Raw genomic sequence first — 23,781 nt, forward strand, 5'->3', positions numbered from 1 at the left:
AACAATAAGGTCCAATAGGGCACAGTAAGGCACAGTAGGGCACAATATAGCCCAATATAATAAAATATAACACAATACAACACAATATGGCCCAATACGGCCCTACACAACACAATATGGCCCAGTAGGGCACAGTAAACAAATTATATCACAATATGGCATAATATGGCCCAAGATGGCCCTACATAACACAATATGGCCCAACACAACACAATCTGGCACAATAAGGCCCAATATGGCACAACATATTACAATATATCACAATATGGCCCAACACAACACAATATGTCACAGTGTGGCCCAATAGGACACAATAAGGCCCAATATAAGGCGTTATATAACAATATGGCCCAACACAATATGGCACAATAGTGCACAATAGGACCCAACACAGCACAATACGTCCCAATAGGGCCCAACACGGCCCTACACAACACAATATGGCCCAACATAACCCTATACAACCCAATAGGGACCAACACAAGCCAATGTAGCCCAATACAACACATTATATCACAATACGGCCCAACACAACACCATATGGCCCAATAGGGCCCAATACAACACATTTTATCACAACATGGCCCAGCACAACGCCATATGGCCCAATACGGCCCGACACAACACAGTATGGCCCAGTAGGGCACAACAGGACTCAACACAACACAATATGGCACAATAAGGCCCAATATGGCCCAACGTAGCCCAACGCAACACATTATATCACAGCATGGCCCAACACAACACATTATATCACAATATGGTCTGACACAACACAACGTAGCCCAATATATAACAATATGGCCTGACACAACACATTATATCACAGTATGGCCTGACACAACACAACATGGCCTAACACAACACATTATATCGCAACATGGCCCAACACAACACATTATATCACAGCATGGCCCAACACAGCACAATATATTGCAATACGGCCTGACACAGCACAATATATTGCAATACGGCCTGACACAACACAACATGGCCCAACACAACACATTATATCACAACATGGCCCAACACAACACATTTTATCACAGCATGGCCCAACACAGCACAATATATAGCAATACGGCCCGACACAACACAATATATCACAATATGGCCCAACACAACACATTATATCACAGTATGGCCCGACACAACACAACACGGCCCAACACAACACATTACATCACAACACAGCCCAACAAAACACATTATATCACAGCATGGCCCAACACAACACATTATATCACAACACGGCCCGACACAACACAGTATATCGCAATACAGCCCAACACAACACATTATATCACAGCATGGCCCAACACAACACAATATATCACAATACAGCCTGACACAACACAACATGGCCCAACACAACACATTATATCACAACACGGCCCGACACAACACAGTATATCGCAATACAGCCCAACACAACACAATATATCACAATACGGCCCAACACAACACAATATATCACAATATGGCCCAACACAACACAGTATATCGCGATACGGCCCGACACAACACAATATATCACAATACAGCCCAACACAACACAGTTTATCGCGATACGGCCCGACACAACAGCCCTCCCTCCCTCTCACCGCCGCCGTTGCCGGGGTGTGCAGGCGCACGATGCAGCGGGCGTCAGGGCGGGCGGCGTAGATGGCGGCATGGAGGCTGAAGGCACGAGCATCGGGGGCAAAGTCGGTGCTGCCCTGCTCCACCACATCGCCCAGCACGTTCACCTTGATCTGAGGGGAGAGGAGGGGCTCTCAGAGCCTGGGGGATCGGGGATATTGGGGGGGGGGTCGTGGGGGGGGGTAGGGGGGCGCTCACCAGGCTGGCTGCGGTCACCTCGCTGCACGCCAAACCTTGGGGGGCCACCAGGAAGTGCTCCTGTTCTTTACTGACCCTCAGCTGTGGGGGGGGAGAGGATGGAAGGTGAATGGAAGTGAAAAGGGGGAGGGGAGGGGGAAAAAGGGGGGAGGGGAGATGGGGAGGGGGGAAAGAAAGGGGGGAGATGGGAGAGGAAAAAGGGGGGGGAGGGGAAAAAGGGGGGGGAGGGGGAAAAGAAAGGGGGGAGATGAGAGGGGGAAGAGGAGGGAGGGGAGGGGGAAACGGGGGAGGGGGAAAAGGGGGGGGAAGGGGAGAAGGGGAAAAGAAAGGGGGGAGGGGAGATGAGGGGGGGAAAGAAACGGGGGAGATGAGGGAGGGAAGAGGGGGGAAGGGAGGGGGAAAAGGGGGGAGGGGAGATGGGGGGAAGAAAGGGGGGAGATAGAGGGGGAAAAAGGGGGGGAGGGGGAAAAAGAAAGGGGGGAGGGGAGGGGGGATGAGGGGGGAAAAGAAAGGGGGGAGATGAGAGGGGGAAGAGGGGGAAGGGGAGGGGAAAAGAAGGGAGGGAGGAGGGGAAAAACGGGGGAGGATAAAGGGGGAAAAGGGGAGAAGGGAGGGAAAGGGGAATAAAACATAGAAATGAAATAATAACAGTAGAAACCAAATAGAAAATATGAAAAGACTGAAAACAAAGTAATGAAAAAGAAGATGGAAGACATCAATAGGGATGAAAAAAAGGAAGAGGAAGAGGAAGAGGAAGAGGAAGAGGAAGAGGAAGAGGAAGAGGAAGAGGAAGAGCCGACAGAAATAAAGGGAACAAATGTAAAATAAATGAAATAAAGCAGTAAAAATGAGTAAAAGGAAAATTAAAAAGTTAATAAACGATAAAGGAGAAAAATCAAATGAAACAAAGAGAAGTAAATGGATAAAACAAATTAAAAGGATTAAAAGTCAAGCAATAAATTGTGAAAATAAATGAAATAAATAATGAATTGAATTATAAATAGCTAATTAAACAGTAAATGAAAATCAATCACGTGATACACAGCAATGAATGGTGATAAATGAAATAATAAATAAGAAGTAAATGAAGTAATTGATGAATGCAGTAAATAGGAAACAAAAAATAGTCAGTAATGTGAAAGTGCAGAATGAATAAATGAAAATTAATAGGATGGATAAAAATTAATGGAATGGATAAAGAAAAAATGTAAGAAGTGAATGAAAGTAAAATGCATGAAGGGAATAAAGGGAAATAAAGTCTGATGGGAAGCTGTGAATGAAGTCAGAATGAAAGGGAAACACGGAACTGAGTGGGGAAGGGAATAAATGGAAGGAAGGGATGTAGAAATGAAATTAAAGGTGAAATAAATCAAAGGAAGTGAAATAAATGCAGCCAAGTGGGTGAAATAAAGCAGGATACCAAGAAAAATGGGTGAAATGAATTAAAAGTGGGTGAAACAGAAATGGCAAACTAAGAGAAATAAATAAAGTGAGAAGGGTGAAGTAAGTAGAGCGAGATAAGAGAAATAAATGGAGCAAAATAAGAGAAATAATAGAGCAAAATAAGAGAAATAAAGTGAAAAAAGTGAAATAAATGGAGCAAAATAAGAGAAATAATAGAGCAAAATAAGAGAAATAAATAGAGCAAAATAAGAGAAATAAAGTGAAATAAGTGAAATAAATAGAGCAAAATAAGAGAAATAAATAAAGTGAAAAGGGTGAAATAAATGGAGCAAACTAAGGGGAATAAATGGAGCAAAGTAAGAGAAACAAAAACCCGAGGTCGATAAAACAAGCGCAATCCATAACCATCAAACACGTGACACAAAACCCAACTCCACGCTTCCCCTCCCCCCCGTGAAGCAACGCGAAAGGAAAAACCCGAAACGGCTTTAATAAAACGCCCCGAACGTCGCCCGGCCGTCGGGAGGACAAACGAACGCGTTGGAAAGCGGAGAAAAAGAGCGAGGGGCGAAACTCGGCGCGGTGCTCACGGTGACGGCCGCGTGGCCCAGCTGCGCCCAGCCGTACAGATCCAGCAGGCGGTGCACGCTGCTCGCTTTGCAGCGCATCAAGCGCTCCCCCTTGGCCAGGGCTGGAGCGTCCGGACCGTGGAGGTCGTTGATGGGAGTCACCGCTGTCAGACCTGCGGGGACACAGGGAGAGCGTGGGGGGATGTGGGGACAGCGGGGGGACAACAGGGGGACACAACGTGGGGACAGCGCTGGGGGGACAGCGACAGTATGGGGTGATGTGGGGACAGCAGGGGGACACAACATGGGGGGACACGACATGGGGGGACAGTGTGGGGTGATGTGGGGACAGCGAGGAGACACTATGAGGACACAACATTGGGACATATGGGGGGGACAAAATGTGGGGACACAGTGTGGGGACACAGGGAGAGTGTGGGGTGATGTGGGGACATCAGGGGGACACAACATGGGGGGACAGAGGGACAGCGTGGGGTGATGTGGGGACATCAGGGGGACACAACGTGGGGACACAATGTGGGGACACAACGTGGGGATGATGTGGGGACAGTGAGGGGACACTGTGGTGACACTATGGGGACGCATTGTGGGGGACAAAATGTGGGGACAGCATTGGGACACAGTGTGGGGACACAGGGACAGTGTGGGGTGATGTGGGGACAGCATGGGGGGACAATGGGAGGCCACAACATGGGGACATAACAGGAAGATAGCATTGGGACACAGTTGGGTACAATGTGGGGACGTAATGTGGGGACAGTGGGGGGACAGAACATTGGGACAACATGGGGACACATAAGGGGGGACAAAATGTGGGGACAGCATTGGGACACAGTGTGGGGACACAGGGACAGTGTGGGGTGATGTGGGGACAGCGGGGGGACAGAATATGAGGGCAATGTGGGGACAGCAGGGGACATAATATGGGAGAGAGTTTGGGGATGATGTGGGGACAACATTGGGACACAGCGTGGGGACACGTGGCACAGCAGGAGAACAACGTGGGGACATGGGGAACAAAACATGGGGACAATGTGGTGATAGTGGGGGACAGGAGGGGACAATGTGGGGACACAGCATGGGGACGATGTGGGAACGTGACATAGGGACAGCAGGGATGAAACATGGGGACACGGCGTTGGGACACAGGGACAGCGTGGGGTGATATGGGGACAGCAGGGGGCACAATGAGGGGACAATGTGGGGATATTGGGGGGGCACAACGTGGGTACAGCATTGGGATAGTGTGGGGACAACATGGGGACAATGTGGGAACACAACATGAGGATGATGTGGGGACAGGAGGGGACACAACATAGGGACACAGCATAGGGATGACGTGGGGGACAGCAGGGACACAAGATGGAGACAGCATCAGGACAATGTGGGGAGAGCAGAGGGACAATGGGGGGACAAAGCAGGGACACACATAGGGATGGGGGGAACACAAAGTGGGGACAGCGTTGGGACGGTGAGGGGCTGCAACACTGGGACAACATGGGGACAATTTGGGGACATGACATGAGAACAACGTGGGGACAATGGGGGGAGCAACATCCAGACAGCATGGAAACAGCAGGGGGACAATGTATGGACAATGTGGGGACAGAAGGAGGACACAACATGGGGACAGCGTTGGGACACAATATTGGGACAACACGGGGACAACATGGGGATGCAATGTGGGGACAACATGGAGACGATGCGGGGACAGCAGGGGGACACAACGTGGGGGGCGAAACACAGGGACAGTGGAGAGATTGCATGGGGGAGGTGTGGGGACAGCAGGGGACCAACATTTGGACAAGATGGGGACAGCGGGGGGGACACAGCATGGGGACACCGCGCTCCATCCCCCGGCCCTCTCCCAGCTTTCCCATTGGGAACAGCACGCTGAGCGCTTGGCGATGTTCTCCGAACCAGAAGCGTCCCCAAATCCTTCCCTTTTTGTCCCCAAAAGTCCCCCCCCCCCCAGCCGTACCCATGGGGGAGGTGGGCAGGGTGGCAGGGGACGTGGTGGCCACGAAGTCTGCGATCTGCCGCAGCGCCCACACGTGGGACGAGTTGTTGCCCTTCTTCATCTGCTCCTGGATGAGGCTCTCCAGCTCCTCCCTGAAAGACTGCAGAGCGCGGCGTCACCGAGCCCAAAGGTGTCCGGAATGGGGACGTTTTGGTGGCACCGCGGTGGTGGCATCTCTGCATGGGTGGCAGCGTTGCCGGGGGTTGGGGAAAGCGGGGGTAGCCGTGGTGGTGGGGGGATGATGGCATTGAGGTGGTGGTGACATCATGGTGGCATCACCAAGATGGCCGATGGGGATGGTGGTGACATCATGGTGGCATCATCAACTTGGTGTCATGGGGATAGAGGTGACATCATGGTGGCATCACCAACTCGGTGCCATGGGGATGGTGGTGACATCATGGTGGCATCACCAACTCAGTGTCATGGAGACGGTGGCACCAGCAGCTTGATGAAGCGCCATCATGAAGATGGTGACATCATGGCGACGCCACCAATTGGGTGCCATGGGGACGGTGGCACCAGCAGCTTGGTGGAAGTGCCACCATGAAGATGATGGCATCGTGGTGACACCCCAGTTTGGTGGCGTGGCGATGGGGACCACGTAGTAACGGTGGCACCACCAGCTTGGGGGAAGTGCCACCATGGTGACGTCACCAACATGGCGCCATGGGGATGGTGGTGACATCATGGTGACGTCACCAACATGGCGCCACAGGGACGGTGGCACCAGCAGCTTGATGAAGCGCCATCATGAAGATGGTGACATCATGGCAACGTCACCAACTTGGTGTCATGGGGATGGTGGTGACATCATGGTGACGCCACCAATTGGGTGCCGTGGGGACGGTGGCACCAGCAGCTTGGTGGAAATGCCACCATGAAGGTGATGGCATCGTGAGGACATCACATCACATCTCGGTGGCATGGTGACGGTGACAGCATGGTGACATCACCAACTTGGTGGCATGGGGATGGTGGTGGCATCACGGTGACATCGACGGCTTGGTGACACCCGCAGGTGAGTGGGGCTCTGCACCAAGGCAGAGCGGCATTTTCTTTTGGGGCAGGAGGGATTTTTGGGGACAGAAGGGACAGGGATGGGACAGGAAAGATGGGGTGAAGTCAAAGGAATATTTGGGTTCAAAAAGAGGAGAAGGGGGGACATTTGGGGTTTAGGAGGTGTGGGATGGAGCTGGGGTGGGGCAGGAGGAACATTTGGGGACAGAACATTTGGGGTCAGGAAGGATGATGGATCCAGGACACGGCAGGAAGGAGATTTGGGGCCAGGAGAGATGGGATGGGAAAGGAGGAACGTGGGGCCAAGAAGGAATGGGATGAGAGGGGGATGGAGCAGGAGGAACATTTGGGGACAGAAGCGGCGTGGATGGATGGGGCAGGAAGAACATTTGGGGTCAGGAAGAATGGGATGTATTTGGTATGGGAAAGGAGGAGCATTTGGGGCCGGGATGGGGCAGGAAGAAGGGGGTGGAACAGGAGAAATGTTTGGGGTCAGGAGGGGTGGGATGGGTTTGGGATGGGGCAGGAGGAACATTTTGGGGACAGAACGTTTGGGGACATGAATAGGGCCAGGAAGAACGGGATGGGAAAGGAGGAGCATTTGGGGCCAAGAAGGGATGGGGCAGGAGGAACATTTGGGATCAAGAAGGATGGGATGGGGCTGGGATGGGGCAGGAGAATCATTTTGGGGACAGAAGGGACATGAATGGGGCTGGAAAGGTGGGATGGAACAGGAGGAACATTTGGGGTCAGGAAGAGCGGGATGGAGCTGAGATGGGGCAGGAGGAACATTTGGGGACGGAAGGGACATGAATGGGGGCAGGAGGGGTGGGATGGGGCAGGAGGAACATTTGGGGTCAGGAAGGATGATGGATCCAGGACACGGCAGGAAGGAGATTTGGGGTCAGGAGAGATGGGATGGGAAAGGAGGAACGTGGGGCCAAGAAGGAATGGGATGAGAGGGGGATGGAGCAGGAAGAACATTTTGGGGACAGAACATTTGGGGATAGGGCCAAGGAGAACAGGATGGGTTTGGGATGGGAAAGGAGAAGCATTTGGGGCCAAGGAAGGATGGGGCAGGAGGAACATTTGGGATCAAGAAAGATGGGATGGGGCTGAAACGGGGCAGGAGGAACACCTGGCGACACGGATAGGGCCAGGAAGAATGGGATGGGTTTGGGATGGGGCAGGAGGAACATTTGGGGACAGAAGGGACATGAATGGGGGCAGGAGGGGTGAGATGGGGCAGGAGGAACATTTGGGGTCAGGAAGGATGGGATGGGACTGGAATGGGGCAGGAGGAACATTTGGGGACAGAACATTTGGGGATAGGGCCAAGGAGAACAGGATGGGTTTGGGATGGGAAAGGAGGAGCATTTGGGGCCAAGGAAGGATGGGGCAGGAGGAACATTTGGAATCAAGAAAGATGGGATGGGGCTGAAACGGGGCAGGAGGAAGATTTGGGGTCAGAAGGAACATGAATGGGGGCAGGATGAGTGGGATGGGGCAGGAAGAACATTTGGGATCAAGAAGGATGGGATGGAGTTGAAATGGGGCAGGAGGAACATTTGGGGACATGGATAGGGCCAGGGAGAACAGGATGGGTTTGGGATGGGAAAGGAGAAACATTTGGGGCCAAGGAGGGATGGAGCAGGAGGAATATTTGGGGTCAGAAGGGACCTGAATGGGGGCAGGAGGGGTGAGATGGGGCAGGAGGAACATTTGGGGTCAGGAAGGATGGGATGAAGCAGGAGGAATGTTTAGGATCAGGAAGGCTTGGAGGGGGCAGGAGGCCGTTTGTAGGGTCAGGGGCCGCCGCTCACCGGGCTCTGTAGGATCATGGTGACCCTCTTCTTCTGCTCCATCATGTTGAAGTCCTGCCTCAGGTCGGCTGCCATGTTGCGCTCCCGCAGGTATTCGGGGTCGTCTTCGGGGAAGCGATCGAAGTATCGCGGTCCGGGGGGGGACGGGGGGGGCTCAGGGCTGGCAGCCGTGCTCATGGCGGCGGCCCTACAGACAGCAGGACGTGCAGCGTGCCCCTATTGCCGCCTGAATCACCCCACAGAGCCCCGGTTGCCATTGCAGGCAGCGCCAGAGAGAAGCACGGGGGGAGGGGATGGAGGGGGGGGGACAACGGGAGGGGGGGGACAACAACCCTTGCCTGTGCCCTATAGATAAGGGCTCCAGCGCCCCCGCCCTGTGTGGGGTGATTGTATGTAAGGGGGGGAGAAGTGAATAGAGGGGAAAATAGGAAAATCCTGGGGAAATGGGGTGAATGCTGCGCCCCCCCCCCCCTCAAAGGCTGTAATTTTGGGGAGAGCACCACACACACCCAGCCCCCCCCCCCCATAGAAAGCATCCCCCACCCCAGCCAGCAGCAGGGCTGCACGCAAGGCCCCAGTACCCAAATAACGCCTTCAACCCCTAAACACCCCCCCTGCCCCCAATGTCCCCCCCCCGGGGTGCTCATTCACAACACCACACAGCCCTCATACACCCCCCCCCCCCCCCAAATATCACCCACCTGCAGCAAGCAGCGACCCACAGCTGTTCCTATGGTAACAATAATGGGGGCGGCTCAGTGCCCCCCCCCGGCATTAAAGCAGAAATGAGGGGGGGGGTTGTTGGGATATTATGGGGTGGGCCGCCCCCCCCCCCCCTCACCACACCCAACCCCTCTGCGGCACCGCAGAGCGCAGCGCTGGCTGATGGATGGATGGGGGGGGGGGGGGGGGGGGGGGGGGGGGTGGGAATGGAAAAAGGGCGATTCTCTATGGGGGAGGCGGCGGGGGGGGGGGGGAGAGGACCCGGCCCTATAGACACAATGCGATGGATGGGGGGGGGGGGGGGGGAGTCATCCCCTGTTTGTGCATTAGGATGAAGCCGGGGGGTGGGATGCGCTCCCCTCCCCCCACCCAGATAGGGATGCAAACAAAAGAATTGAGATATTGGGGGGGGGGAAGAAAACAGGAGAAGGCGAACACAGGTGATTCCTCCCCCCCCCAGCATCCCTCCTCGCGACCCCCATCCTATTATCGGTACACAGCAGGTGCATTCCCGTCCCCCCCCCCCCCCCCAACCCGCACCCACCTCTCAGCGCATCTCCCACACGTGACAGCGCCCGACGGGGACACGCGTGGTTCTGTGCCCCCCCCCCCAACTCTCTCAAGCCCCCCCCCCCCCCCCCCCCCCCACCGGGCCCCACTCGGCGATGACAAAGAGCCCCTCCCCGCTCCCGGAGCGCCCCCTGCCGGCTGAGCCCCGCAGAGCCGCAGAGCATCAACCCCCCCCCCCCCATCACCCCCATCGCCCCCCCCCAACCCCTCCCCAACCCCCCCCCCAAAAAAACAAACAAACAAACCAAAACCCTCATTAATTCAGTGCGCCTTTAATGAGCGCACCCACCTGGGGCGCAGCGCAGGTGCCGGAGCCCAATTACGCTTTAATGAGCAATTAAAGGCACCGCCTCCCTCCAACCCCTCCCCTCCCCCCCCCGAACAGCGCTACGGGGACGCGGAGCTCCATAGCATCAATGGAGGGGGGGGGATTTGAAATCAATTCTGGTTTGGGGGCACTGAAATCAGCGCTGGGACATCAGCGTCGCTCCGTCCCCCCCCCAAATCTTCATTAATTTTCTTAGGGATGAGCAGGAAGCGTCTGGAAAAGAGAGAGAATATTTCTCAACCAAAGGTTTTGGGGTTCTTTTTTTTTTTGGGGGGGGGGCGCTGATTTGAGGCATCCCGTGAGTTATGCCCCCCCCCCCCCAAACTTCGGGGGATTCAACATGATGGGCGCCCCCCACCCTAAAAAATAACCTCCCAGGTCCCCCCCCCCCACGTCCCAACTCACCGCCTGCAGCCGCCCCACACAGGGCTGGGAGCCCCACGGCTGCGGTTGGGGGGCAGGCGGGGGCCAACCGCCCCCCCCCGGGGTCACCTCCTGGCTGCCGCCCCCCGCTCCGTCCTGCCAAAAACATTTAAAGCTTTTTACCCCAAGATAAAAAAAAAAAAACATCACAGCGGGTTCGGCAGCACAACGGCACCACGCGGCCCCCAAATTCCCCCTGTAGGATCCCGCAGGTGGGATTTGTGGGGTGGGGGTACCTGCAGCCCCCCCGCGTCCCGCAGCACAGCCCGCAGCAGGCGGATGTATTCGGCGGCTGCCCGCAGGGTGTCGGCTTTGCTGGGTTTGCGATCCTGGGGCATCAAAGGAACCAAAGCCTTCAGGGCTGAGAAGCCGCTGTTCAGATTCCTGATCTGGAACGGGGAGAGACCCCAAATCGCGTCGGCGTTGCCCCAAAGCCCACCCCAAAAGCAGCCCCAAAAATCAGCCCAGAACCCAGGGCAAAGCCCCAGAACACCAATGTCAGCCCTGACCCCAAAGCACAGGGTGAACCCCGATCCCAAATCAGCACTGACCCCAAAGCCCAAGGGCAAACCCAGAACCCAGGGCCCCCCACGCCGGCCCCAAGCCCCCCACGCCGGCCCCAAGCCCCCCACGCCGGCCCCAAGCCGGCCCCAAGCCCCCCACCACCACCATCAGCCCTGACCCCAAAGCACAGGGTGAACCCCAATCCTAAATCAGCCCTGACCCCAAAGCCCAAGGGCAAACCCAGAACCCAGACTCCAATGTCAAGCCCTGACCCAAAACGCAGTGCATCTTCTGACCCCAAATCAGCCCTGACCCCAAATCCCAGAACTGCAGCCCCAAAGACCGAAGGCAAACCCTGACCCCAAACCCCAGGGCAGGACATGACCTCAGATCAACGTGGACCCCAAACCCCTGGGCAAATCCTTACCCCAAAGCAGCTATGATAAAAGCCAAGGGCAAATCCTGACCCCCAAACCGATGATGACCCCAAATCTCAGAACCCCAACATCTGCCCTGACCCCAAGGCACAGGGTGAACCCCAATCTTAAATCAGTATTGGCCCCAAAGCCCAAGGGCAAGCCCAGAACTCAGACCCCACAACTCAAGGTGCATCCTAACCCCAAATCAGCCCTGATCCCAAAAGCCAGACCCCAAGGGCAAACCTTGACTCAAACCCCCAGTGCACACTCTGACCCCAAATCAGCCCTGACCTCACATCAGTACTGGCCCCAAATCCCAGAACTCCGGCCTCAAAAGCCCAAACCCCAAAATCAACCCTGATCCCAAATCAACATTGACCCCAAAATCCTAAAGCAGCCCCAAACTCAAATCAATGTTGATCCCAAAAGCCAAGGGCAAACCCCAGAACCCCCAAACCCCAACGTCACATCAGCATTGACCCCAAACCCCAGGAACCCTGAAGCCCTGATAACTGCGAGTCCCCAAAGCCACAACTCCCAGTGACTCCAACCCCAAATAACTGTAGACCCCCCCCAAAAACCTCAAACCCAAGGACCCCGACCCCAAACACCCACAGACCCCAAACCACACCTCGCCATAACCACAGACCCCAAGAACCCCAACCCTAAATGGCTGGGAGCCCCCAAACCCATCACTCCAGTGACTCTGACCCCCTAAAAGCCACGAACCCCAAGAGCCACGAATCCCCACCAACCCCCATAACTGTGGGCCTCCCGACCCCAAATGAGACGGAAAACCCAAAAGACACATCACCCCCAATGATCCCCTCCCCCAGGACCCCCCCACCCTATTTGGGGTCCCTCACCCTCTCCCTTTCTTTGGCATTGGCCACCCTCCGCCGTTCCAGGACCCCCTGGGGGTCCCCCACGGCCCTATAGCCCCCATTGGGGTCGCGGCGCAGGCGGGCGATGGGGGCCGCGTGGGGCAGGGGGCCGCACTGCCGGCTCAGCACCGCACCCCAGCACCTCGGGGGGGGGGGTGGGCAGCAGCACCCCCAGAGCCCCCCGCTGCTCCCCCATAACCGAGCTGTAGGGCCGGAACCAGAAAGCAGGGCAGCTTCTGGACAAGACCCCAAAACGGGGCTCCCAAAGCCCCTTAAATACCCTCGGCCTACGGGGCAGCTGCACCTGGTGCCCAGCTGGGCCTAACGAGCGGCGCCCTTTCCCCTAATTAGCGCTCGTTAGGGGCTGCAGCGCTGTGCCCAGTCTGAATCTCGGCCCTAAAGCAGCCGGTGGGGCAGGGCGATCCTGATCCCAAATCTACGCTGATCCCAAAGCCCAGGGATGAGCCTGGAACTCAAGGGCAAAAGCCCTGACCCCAATGTCCCTGACCCCAATAGCTGAAACCCCAATAGCTGATAGCCACAACCACCACGACCCCAATAATCCCCCACAAACAATGCCCCCAACAACCACGACCCCAATACCTGACACCCCAATAACTGTGACTCCAATAACTGACACCCCCAATAATCATGACCCCAATAACTGACACTCCGAACAGCCATGACCCCAAAACCTGGCAGCCCTAATATCCACAACCCCAATAACTGACACCCCAATCACCATGACCCCAATAATCCCCCACAAATGGTGCCCCCAACAACTACGACCCCAAAACCTGGCACTCCCAACAACCGTGACCCCAATAAACGACACCCACAATCACCGTGACCCCAATAATCCCCCAAAAACAATGCCCCCAAAGACCACGACCCCAATAACTGACACCCCAAGAACTGATCCCAAATCAACATTGACTCCAAAATCCCAAAACAGCCCCAAACTCAAATCAATGTTGATCCCAAAAGCCAAAGGCAAACCCCAGAACCCCAAACCCCAACATCACATCAGCATTGACCCCAAAGCCCCAGGAACCCTGAAGCCCTGATAACGGTGACCCCAATAACTGACACCCACAATCACTGTGACCCCAATAATCCCCCACAAACGGTGCCCCCAATGACCAGGACCCCAAAACCTGACACCCCAACAACCACGACCCCAATAACTGACGCCCCCAATATCTGTGACCCCAATAACTGACGCCCCTAACAGCCGTGACCCCAATAACCGACACCCGGAACCCTGACCTCAAACCCCCGACCCCAAACTCCAACGTGCGGCCTCGCGTCCCTACTATTATGGGATGCCGAGCCCGAGCGGCGCTCATAGGGCGGCACGGTTCGGTAGGTGGCGGTGCGACCCCACAGCCGCTGCTGCGCCCCACAGCTGCCGGGAAATGGGGGAAACCCCCTTCAACCCCTCAGTAACGGGGCGGCTGTTGGGGTCGGAGCGACTGAGGGCATCGGTTATGGGGGCGTCGGTTATGGGGGCGTCGGGCTTTGGGGTCGCGGTTGTTGGGAGCAGCAGTTGTGGGGAGCGTTGGTTTTTGGGGTCGTGGTTTTTGGGATTGCGGTGATTTGGGATCGTGGTTGTGGGGGGCGCTGCTGTGGGGTGCTGTCAGTTATTGGGGTCGTGGTCATTGGGGGTATTGATTGTGGGGGGTTTTGGGGGTCGTGGTTGTTGGGGTCATGGCTTGGGGGGTCGTGGTGATTGGGGGTATGGATTATTGGGGTCACAGATATTGGGGGTGTTGGTTATTGGGGTCATGGTTATTGGGGTATCAGTTATTGGGGTATCCGTTATTGGGGTCGTGGTTATTGGGGTCACGGATATGGGGGGTGTTGTTTATTGGGGTCATGGTTATCAGGGGTGTCAGTTATTGGGGTCGTGGTTATTGGGGGTGTCAGTTTTTGGGATCACAGATATTGGGGCGTTGGTTATTGGGGTCGTGAATATTGGGGGGTGCCAGTTATTGGGGTCGTGGTTGTTGGGGGTATTGATTGTGGGGGGGTTTTGGGGTCATGGCTTGGGGGGTCGTGGTTATTGGGGGTGTCTGTTATTGGGGTGTCAGTTATTGGGGTCATGGTTGTTGGGGGTATCAGTTATTGGGGTCACAGATATTGGGGTCATGGTTATCAGGGGTGTCAGTTATTGGGGTCGTGGTTATTGGGGGTATTGGTTATTGGGGTCACAGATATTGGGGTATCAGTTATTGGGGTTGTGGGTTATTGGGGTGTCAGTTAATCGGGTCACAGATATGGGGGGTGTTGTTTATTGGGGTCGTGGTTATCAGGGGTGCCAGTTATTGGGGTCGTGGTCATTGAGGGTATTGATTGTGGGGGGTTTTGGGGTCATGGCTTGGGGGGTCGTGGTGATTGGGGATATCGGTTATTGGGGTCACAGATAGTGGGGGTATCGGTTATTGGGGTCGTGCTTTTTGGGGTCGTGGTTATTGGGGGTGTTGGTTATTGGGGTCGTGAATATTGGGGTGTCAGTTATTGGGGTCGTGGTTGTTGGGGGTATTGATTGTGGGGGGGTTTTGGGGTCATGGCTTGGGGGGTCGTGGTTATTGGGGGTGCTGGTTATTGGGGTGTCAGTTATTGGGGTCGTGGTTGTTGGGGTCATGGCTTGGGGGGCCATGGTGATTGGGGGTATCGGTTATTGGGGTCACAGATATTGGGGTATCAGTTATTGGGGTCATGGTTGTTGGGGGTATCAGTTATTGGGGTCACAGATATTGGGGGTGTCGGTTATTAGGGTATCAGTTATTGGGGTATCGGTTATTGGGGTCACAGATTTGGAGTGATGGATTTGGGGTATTGCTGGGGTTTTGTTATTGGGGTCATGGGGTTTTGGGATGGTGGCGACCGAGGGGATTATTTTGGGAGGTCGTCAGTTATTGGGGTCGCGGTTATTGGGGGCATCCGTCATCGAGGTCACAGCTATGGGGGCTGTGGGTTTTTAGGGTCACGGTTTTGGAGTCGGGGTTTCGGGGGCTGTCGGCGATTGGGGTCACAGTTATTGAGGGTTTTGTTATTGGGGTGGTGGTCATTGGGGCCATTGGGGTCGTGGTTATTGGGGTCGTGGTTTTGGGGGCTCGTGGCGATGGGGGATCCCATTATCGGGGTGGTGGTGGTTGGGAGCGTTGTTTTGGGGGGGCTGTGGGTTATTGGGGTCGTGGTTATGGGGGGGGCAGTGAATGGAGCCCTGGGTTTTGGGTATGGGGTCACTGGGGCGCTTTTGGGATCACGGTTACCGGCTTGGTTTTGGGGTTTTGGGGTTCTTGGGATTACAGTTAAGGGGGTCGTAGGTGTTGGAGGAATCAATTTGGGGATCCAAAGGGATCGCAGGGGATCGGGGTGGCGCTGATGGGGCTTTTGGGGCCGGCTCTGACGCATCCCCGGGTTTTGGGTACGGGGTCACTGGGGCGCTTTTGGGATCGCGGTTACCAGCTTGGTTTTGGGGTTTTGGGGTTCTTGGGATTACAGTTAAGGGGGTCGTAGGTGTTGGAGGAATCAATTTGGGGATCCAAAGGGATCGCAGGGGATCGGGGTGGCGCTGATGGGGCTTTTGGGGACGGCTCTGACGCATCCCATAAATCACGGGGCCGGGAAATCAGCCGCGCTCCATTTGCCCTCTCCAGGAAGGTCGGGGATGGGGGGCAGGGCGGCTCTGTGGGGCGGCCCCACGGCGGAGCCGCTGCCCCGCGATGAGCCTGGCGCGTCCCCAAGCGTCCCACGAGGAGCAGCTCCGTCCCCATGGGGTCGGGTGGATCCCGTGCGATCCCATAGGCGGCCATCTGTGGGGTCCGGCTCCTCCTCTGAGCTCAGCGCCCGCCCCACTGAGCGGCGCCCCCGTATGGCCCCTCTGCTTTGGGGTGGGGGCAGACCCCATAAAGCGTTAAAGGGGTAATTATGGGCTGCGTGATGAACAAAATCCCATTAGCGAACCCCAAAGCCCCGCCGTGGGGCAGGGTTTGCTCCTCTGCCTTATGCTGGGGGGGGCGACCCCATAGGAATCAACGCAGAGGCGCTGCGCTTTAGGGGCCGGCCCTACAGATCCTAAATGATGGACATCTGTGGGTTTGGCACGCGAGAAGCCCTCAGATCTATGGGGTGGGTTCAGATCTCAGACCTCAGATCTATGGGGTGGGTTCAGATCTCAGATTTATGGGGTGGGTTCACATCTCAGACCTCAGATCTATGGGGTGGGTTCAGACCTCAGATCTATGGGGTGGGTTCAGCCCTTGTTCACCCCTCAGACCTATGGGTTCACCCCTCACATCTATGGGTTCACCCCTCAAATCTATGGGTTCACTCCTCAAATCTATGGGTCCACCCCACAAATCTATGGGTTCACCCCTCACACCTATGGATTCACCCCTCAAAATCTATGGGTCCACCCCTCAAATCTATGGATTCACCCCTCAGATCTCTGGGTTCACCCCTCAAATCTATGGGTTCACCCCTCAAAATCTATGGGTCCACGCCTCACATCTATGGGTCCACCCCCCAGTTCTATGGGTCCACCCCTCACATCTATGGGTCCACCCCTCAAATCTATGGGTTCACCCCTCACATCTATGGGTCCACCCCTCAAATCTATGGGTCCACCCCTCAAATCTGTGGGTCCACCCCTCAAATCTATGGGTCCACCCCTCAAATCTGTGGGTCCACCCCTCAAATCTATGGGTCCACCCCTCAGATCTGTGGGTCCACCCCTCAAATCTATGGGTCCACCCCTCAAATCTGTGGGTCCACCCCTCAAATCTATGGGTTCACCCCTCACATCTATGGGTCCACCCTCAAATCTATGGGTCCACCCCTCAGATCTGTGGGTCCGCCCCTCGTTCCCGTTGGGATGCGGCCCATTGCGGATGCTCACATCCAGGCTTTGGGATCTGGGGAAATCGTGTGTGCAATGGGGCAGAAATGAGGAGAACTTTGCCCGCTGTGTGGGGGCAACTGGCCGCCATAAAGCCCTCATCTGCCATTAGGGCCATAAAACTCCCTCTGGTGCCATAAATCCTTATCGTGGCGGATGAGGCCGGCGGGGAGCGGGCAACCATGGAAACACAAAGGACGTTCAGACCACAAAGCCCACGGTGCTTTCCTGCCCCGCTGTCTTCAACATGTGGGATGGGATGGGATGGGATGGGATGGGATGGGGATGGGATGGGATTGGGGATGGGATGGGATGGGATGGGGATGGGATTTGGGATGGGATGGGATTTGGGATGGGATTTGGGATGGGATGGGATGGGATGGGATTTGGGATGGGATTTGGGATGGGATGGGGATGGGATGGGATGGATGGGGTGGGATGGGGATGGGATGGGATGGGATGGGATTTGGGATGGGATGGGATTGGATTTGGGATGGGGATGGGATGGGATGGGATGGGATGGGATGGGATGGGATGGGGATGGGATGGGATTGGGGATGGGATGGGATGGGATGGGATGGGATGGGATGGGGATGGGATGGGATGGGATTTGGGATGGGATGGGATGGGATGGGATGGGATTTGGGATGGGGTGGGATTTGGGATGGGGATGGGATGGGATTGGGGATGGGATTGGGGATGGGATGGGATGGGATGGGATGGGATGGGATTTGGGATGGGATTTGGGATGGGATGGGGATGGGATGGGATGGATGGGGTGGGATGGGGATGGGATGGGATGGGATGGGATTTGGGATGGGATGGGATTGGATTTGGGATGGGGATGGGATGGGATGGGATGGATTTGGGATGGGGATGGGATGGGATGGGATGGGATGGGATGGGATGGGATGGGGATGGGATGGGATTGGATTTGGGATGGGATGGGATTGGATTTGGGATGGGGATGGGATGGGATGGGATGGGGATGGGATGGGATTGGGGATGGGATGGGATGGGATGGGATGGGATGGGATGGGATGGGGATGGGATGGGATTGGATTTGGGATGGGATTTGGGATGGGGTGGGATTTGGGATGGGGTGGGATTTGGGATGGGGATGGGATGGGATTGGGGATGGGATTGGGGATGGGATGGGATGGGATGGGATGGGATTTGGGATGGGATGGGATGGGATGGGATTTGGGATGGGGTGGGATTTGGGATGGGATGGGATGGGGATGGGATGGGATTTGGGATGGGATGGGGATGGGGATGGGATGGGATTTGGGATGGGGTGGGATTTGGGATGGGATGGGATGGGGATGGGATGGGATTTGGGATGGGGATGGGGATGGGGATGGGATGGGATGGGATTTGGGATGGGATGGGGATGGGATGGGATGGGATGGGATGGGATTGGATTTGGGATGGGGATGGGATTTGGGATGGGATGGGATTGGATTTGGGATGGGGATGAGATTTGGGATGGGATGGAATGGGATGGGATTTGGGATGGGGATGGGATTGGATTTGGGATGGGGATGGGGACAGGAATGGGGATGGGATGGGATTTGGGATGGGATGGGATGGGGTGGGATGGGATTTGGGATGGGATGGGAATCGGAATGAGAGGGGGATGGAATGGGGAGGAGGACAGTGACAGGGATGGGAAAGGGATGGGATGGAATGGGATGGGATGGGATGTGGGATGAGGATGGGTTGAAGTGGGCATGAAATGAGGATGGGATGGGGACAGGGATGGGGACAGGGATGAAGATGGATGGGGCGAGGATTAGGGCAGGGAGGGGAACGAGTATGGGATGGTATGGGGGCAGGAATGGGGACGGGGTGGAAGTGGGATGGGGGTGGGATGGGGATGGAGGTGGAGAGAGGGATGGAGATGGGTGAGGACAGAGACGAGGATGGGGACAGAATGGGGATGGAGATGGGGGTGAAGATGGAGATGGGATAGGATGGGAATGAGGGCAGGGATGGGGTGGGGATGGGATGGGGATGGGACAGGAATGGAGACGGGATGGGATTCGGACAGGAATGGGGATGGGATGGGAGGGGGATGGGGACAGGAATGGGGATGGGAGGGGATGGGATGGGATGGGATGGGATGGGGACAGGAATGGGGATGGGATGGGATGGGATGGGGATGAATGGGAACAGGGATGGGATGGGGTGGGATGGGATGGGGACAGGAATGGGGATGGGATGGGATGGGATGGGATGGGATGGGATGGGATGGGATGGGATGGGATGGGGACAGGAATGGGGATGGGATGGGATGGGATGGGATGGGATGGGATGGGATGGGATGGGATGGGGATGAATGGGAACAGGGATGGGATGGGGTGGGATGGGATGGGGACAGGAATGGGGATGGGATGGGATGGGATGGGATGGGATGGGATGGGATGGGATGGGATGGGATGGGATGGGATGGGATGGGATGGGGTGGGATGGGATGGGATGGGGTGGGATGGGACCATGGCAGCACCTGGCGGAGGGAAGGCGCCCTGCTCAGAGCAGGCAGCAGGGCTGAGAGCCGGCTTCCAGCCCCGTGCCTGCGACCTCCCTGCATCAGGAGCCGATTTCTGCCTTTCCCTTCCCTCTGCGCCGCCGGGCTGGGGAACCTCACGGGGTCACGGTGGGGAAGAGATTCCTGCCGGCGCTGCCCTCCCGCCTCGTTAATCCCGTCTGATGGAATTAAGGAACCATCCGCAATAAACCTCTTTGCTCACAGCTCCTCTTCCGGAGCCGCGCGTGGCTGCGGTCACGTAGGGAGGGGGGTGTGGGGATGGCGGCCGCGTGTCCCCCCCCGGGGCAGGTAGCATCTCCACATTAAAGAGAAAGGGAAGGAGATGGGGGTTGGATTCGTCATCCGACCGCCGGCCGTGAGAAGCAACGTCAGCCCTCTGCGGCCACACGTGGGGCTGCGACGGCGCTGCCCCCGAGGACCCCGACCCACGCGCGGTGCGGCATCTCTGCTGCTCTGCAGCCCCGACCCACGGCGCCGGGGATTAGAGCCGTGCCCGGCCGCAATCCTGTCTTATCCCTGCCCTGCCCAGCCAATGGTCGCCCATCAGCTGCCATAAAGCGACCACGCCGACGGCCAAAAGGCCCGAAAGTGCCACCGAAATGGGGACCATGAGCACCGAGATGGGGCTGGCCGCCCAGATGGGGCCGGGGAGCGGCGAGGCTGGGATGATGAGCGCTGAGATGGAAACGGCTGGGACTGGGATGGGGGGCAGCAGGGTGGAGTCGGTGAGCGAGGAGATGGAGGTGATGAGCACCGAAAGGGGGACGATGGCCGCCGAGAGTGGGAGCGCGACCGCTGGGACCGGGATGGGGACAACGACTGAGAGCGAGGCGCTGAGCGACCAGGTGGAGACGGCGAGCATCGAGATGGGGGCGATGGCCATTGAGACCGGAACGGCGAGCAGCGGGACGGGGACCAACGGGACCGAGATGGGCACCGAAAGGGGGACGATGAGCACCGAGATGGAGACAGGAGCCGAACGGGTGGCGAGCGGGACGGGCGGCGTGCAGGTAAGGGGCCGTGCCCCACGTCTGCAGGGACTGCTGCGCTTTGGGGTCGGCGCGAGGGACGCTGCGTCCCATCGGAAGCGGTGGGGGAAGGGATTCCGGACTCACCAAAGTGAAAACCCCGAATAATTGGCGGAAGGGGGGAGAGCCGCGCGGGGGCATTTCTGCGCACCGCTGCACAGCCTGCGGGTGGGATGTGGGGAAGGCACGCGGCCGGGGCGGGGGGAGGCGCTGCTGATGGCCGCAGGGCGCTGGGTGCCGATCTGTGGGGAAGGAAGCAGCGTTTTGGACGGAGATCAGAATGGGGCAGAAGCAGCTGCCGCTCTGTGGGTTCCACGTTCCTCCCCCCCCCCCCCCCCCCCCCGTGTTGCCCCATTGATGGCCATTGCTCTGTGGTGTCCCTGCGTCCCCAGAGCCATAGGGACCCCCCAAAACCTGTAAGGGATCCCCCAAATCCATGGGGCATCTCCAGAGGCAAGGAGACCCCCCAAATCTATGGGGACTCCGCTGATTCAAAGGCAACTACAGAGCCATAGGGAGCCTCCAAATTATAGGGATCCCCCAAATCTGTAGGGCGTCTCCAGAGCCATAGGGACCCCGAGAGCCATAAGGGACTCCCCCCAAATCCATCGGGTTTGTGCAGAGCCATAAGGGACTCCCAAAGCCATAGGGACCCCCAAATCCATGCAGCCCCCCCAGGTCCATAAGGGATCCCCAGAGCCATAGGGACCCCCCGAATCCATAACGGAAACCCAGATCCACGAAGGAGCTCCAGATCCATAAGAGATCCCCAGATCCTTGAGGCACCCCAAAATCCAGAAGGGTATCTCCAGACCCATAGGGACCCCCAGACCCATAGGGACCTCCCAGACCCATAGGGATACACCATGGGATGCCAGAGGGTTGGAATCCTTCCACCCTTGGGGACGTTCCTGAGGGTCTGGTCCTTCCTCTCCGTTTCCCCTCCACTTCCCCCCTTTTATTTCCCATTTCCCCTCCAGTTTTCCACTCCTTATTCCTTCCTTTCTCCCCCCATTTCCCTTTATTCCCATTTCCCCCCCCTTTGTTCCCCCATCCCTTCCCACTCCCCCCCCAATCCCATTCATCCACCCCACATCATCCTTCACCCCAAAAAGCAGCGGGGACCCCGAGCCCAAAGGATGACCCAATGGGGCCACGGGGACGCAGACAGCCCCCAAATCCCACCGCCGCCTCAGGCACCCACTTATGGGGCAGCACTGGGGTGGGAGGGGATGGGGATTGGGATCCGGGGCTCCCCAGAGCTCGGAGCTGCGCTGTGGGGTGACGGCTGATGGGGTCTGACGGGTGCACACGGGTGGCTGAGCACGCAGCGCTGCACATTGCGGGCCATGTGACGGCGCACGGGGCCGTGGGGCGGGCGATGTGGGGCGCCGTGCGCGGACACGTGCCCCCCCTGCCCCCCCCCTTCCATCCCATCCTACTCATCCCACCCCATAGACGTCCCTTCCCCCCCCACCCCGTGCATCTTCTCCCATCCCAAAGCGCTCACCCCATAGAAGCTCGCCCCGTCTGTGCCCACCCTTTGTCCCATATACGCCCCCCACCCCATACATCCCCCCCAATGCACCCCCCACCCCCCTACGCACACCCACCCCACATACACCTCCACCACATGTATCCTCTCCCCCCACGCACCCACCCCATACATCCCTACCCCATATACACCCCCCCACCTCCCATACGCTCCCACCCCATAAACCCCCAGCTCCCAATACACCCCCACCCCATACACACATCCCCTACACACCCCCCCATCCCATAAGCCCACACACCCCCAACCCCCACCCCATAGACACCCCTCCTACACCCCCCATCCCATACACACCCCCCAATCTCCCACCCTATATACACCCCCACCCCATAGACACCCCTCCTAACACCCCCCCATCCCATACACACCCCCCCAATCCCCCACCCTATATACACCCCCACCCCATAGATAGCCCCCCTACACACACCCCCATCCCATACTCACCCCCCGTCCTACACTCCCCCCACCCCACACAAACCCCCACCCCATACATACCCCCTATACACACACCCCCCACCCATCCCACAGCCCCCCAAACCCCACACCCCCACCCGATACATATCTCCATACACCCCCCGCATCCCATACACACACGCACCCCCACTCTCCCACCCCATATACACCCCCACCCCATAGACAGGCCCCCTTCACACACCCCCACCCTATACACACACCCCCACCCCACCCATCCCACTCACCCTCACCCCATACACACCCCCACCCCATAGATAGTCCCCCTACACACACCCCCACCCCACCTATCCCATACCCCCCACCCCATAGACACCCCCCATACAACACCCCCCATACACACACCCCCACCCCATAGACAGGCCCCCTACACCCCCCCATGCCTATACACCCCCCCCAACCCCACACTCCCACCCCATACACCCCCCCCCACACACACACCCACCAGCCCCCCACCCCATATAAACCCCCACCCCACAGATAGCCCCCCTGCACACACTCCCATCCCATACAGCCCCCCCACCCCATACACACCCCCCAACCCCACACCTCATGTACACCCCTAACGCATAGAGCCCCCCTATGCACCCCCCCACCCCACCATCCCACACCCCCCACCCCACAGATAGCCCCCCAACACACACCCCCACCCCATACACACACACCCCAACCCCCCACCACATATACATCCCCACATACATCCCCCAACCCCACAACCCCCCCATA

At 57.3% G+C, this 23,781-nt stretch overlaps 2 protein-coding genes across 2 annotated transcripts in view; both read right to left on the minus strand.

The window, feature by feature from the left end:
• Nucleotides 1-8,969, minus strand: part of ADD2 (adducin 2) — a 25,010-nt gene extending 16,041 nt beyond the window's left edge. Inside the window, 5 exon segments of the mRNA XM_048928165.1 lie at nucleotides 1,605-1,754; nucleotides 1,840-1,920; nucleotides 3,834-3,985; nucleotides 5,815-5,953; nucleotides 8,697-8,969. Coding sequence (XP_048784122.1) covers nucleotides 1,605-1,754; nucleotides 1,840-1,920; nucleotides 3,834-3,985; nucleotides 5,815-5,953; nucleotides 8,697-8,873 — 699 coding nt within the window. The 5' untranslated portion in view covers nucleotides 8,874-8,969.
• Nucleotides 8,970-10,391: 1,422 nt separating this feature from the next.
• FIGLA (folliculogenesis specific bHLH transcription factor) lies at nucleotides 10,392-21,254 on the minus strand. Its single transcript, XM_048928049.1, has 4 exons — nucleotides 21,120-21,254; nucleotides 10,977-11,129; nucleotides 10,723-10,836; nucleotides 10,392-10,530 (listed from the first exon to the last, which is right to left on the minus strand). The coding sequence occupies exons 1-4, from the start codon at nucleotides 21,171-21,173 to the stop codon at nucleotides 10,510-10,512; spliced, it is 342 nt and encodes a 113-aa protein (XP_048784006.1). The 5' UTR covers nucleotides 21,174-21,254; the 3' UTR covers nucleotides 10,392-10,509.
• Nucleotides 21,255-23,781: the final 2,527 nt, after the last annotated feature.

Source organism: Lagopus muta, chromosome 27 (genome assembly GCF_023343835.1).
Source record: "Lagopus muta isolate bLagMut1 chromosome 27, bLagMut1 primary, whole genome shotgun sequence".
Taxonomy (NCBI): Eukaryota; Metazoa; Chordata; class Aves; order Galliformes; family Phasianidae; genus Lagopus; species Lagopus muta.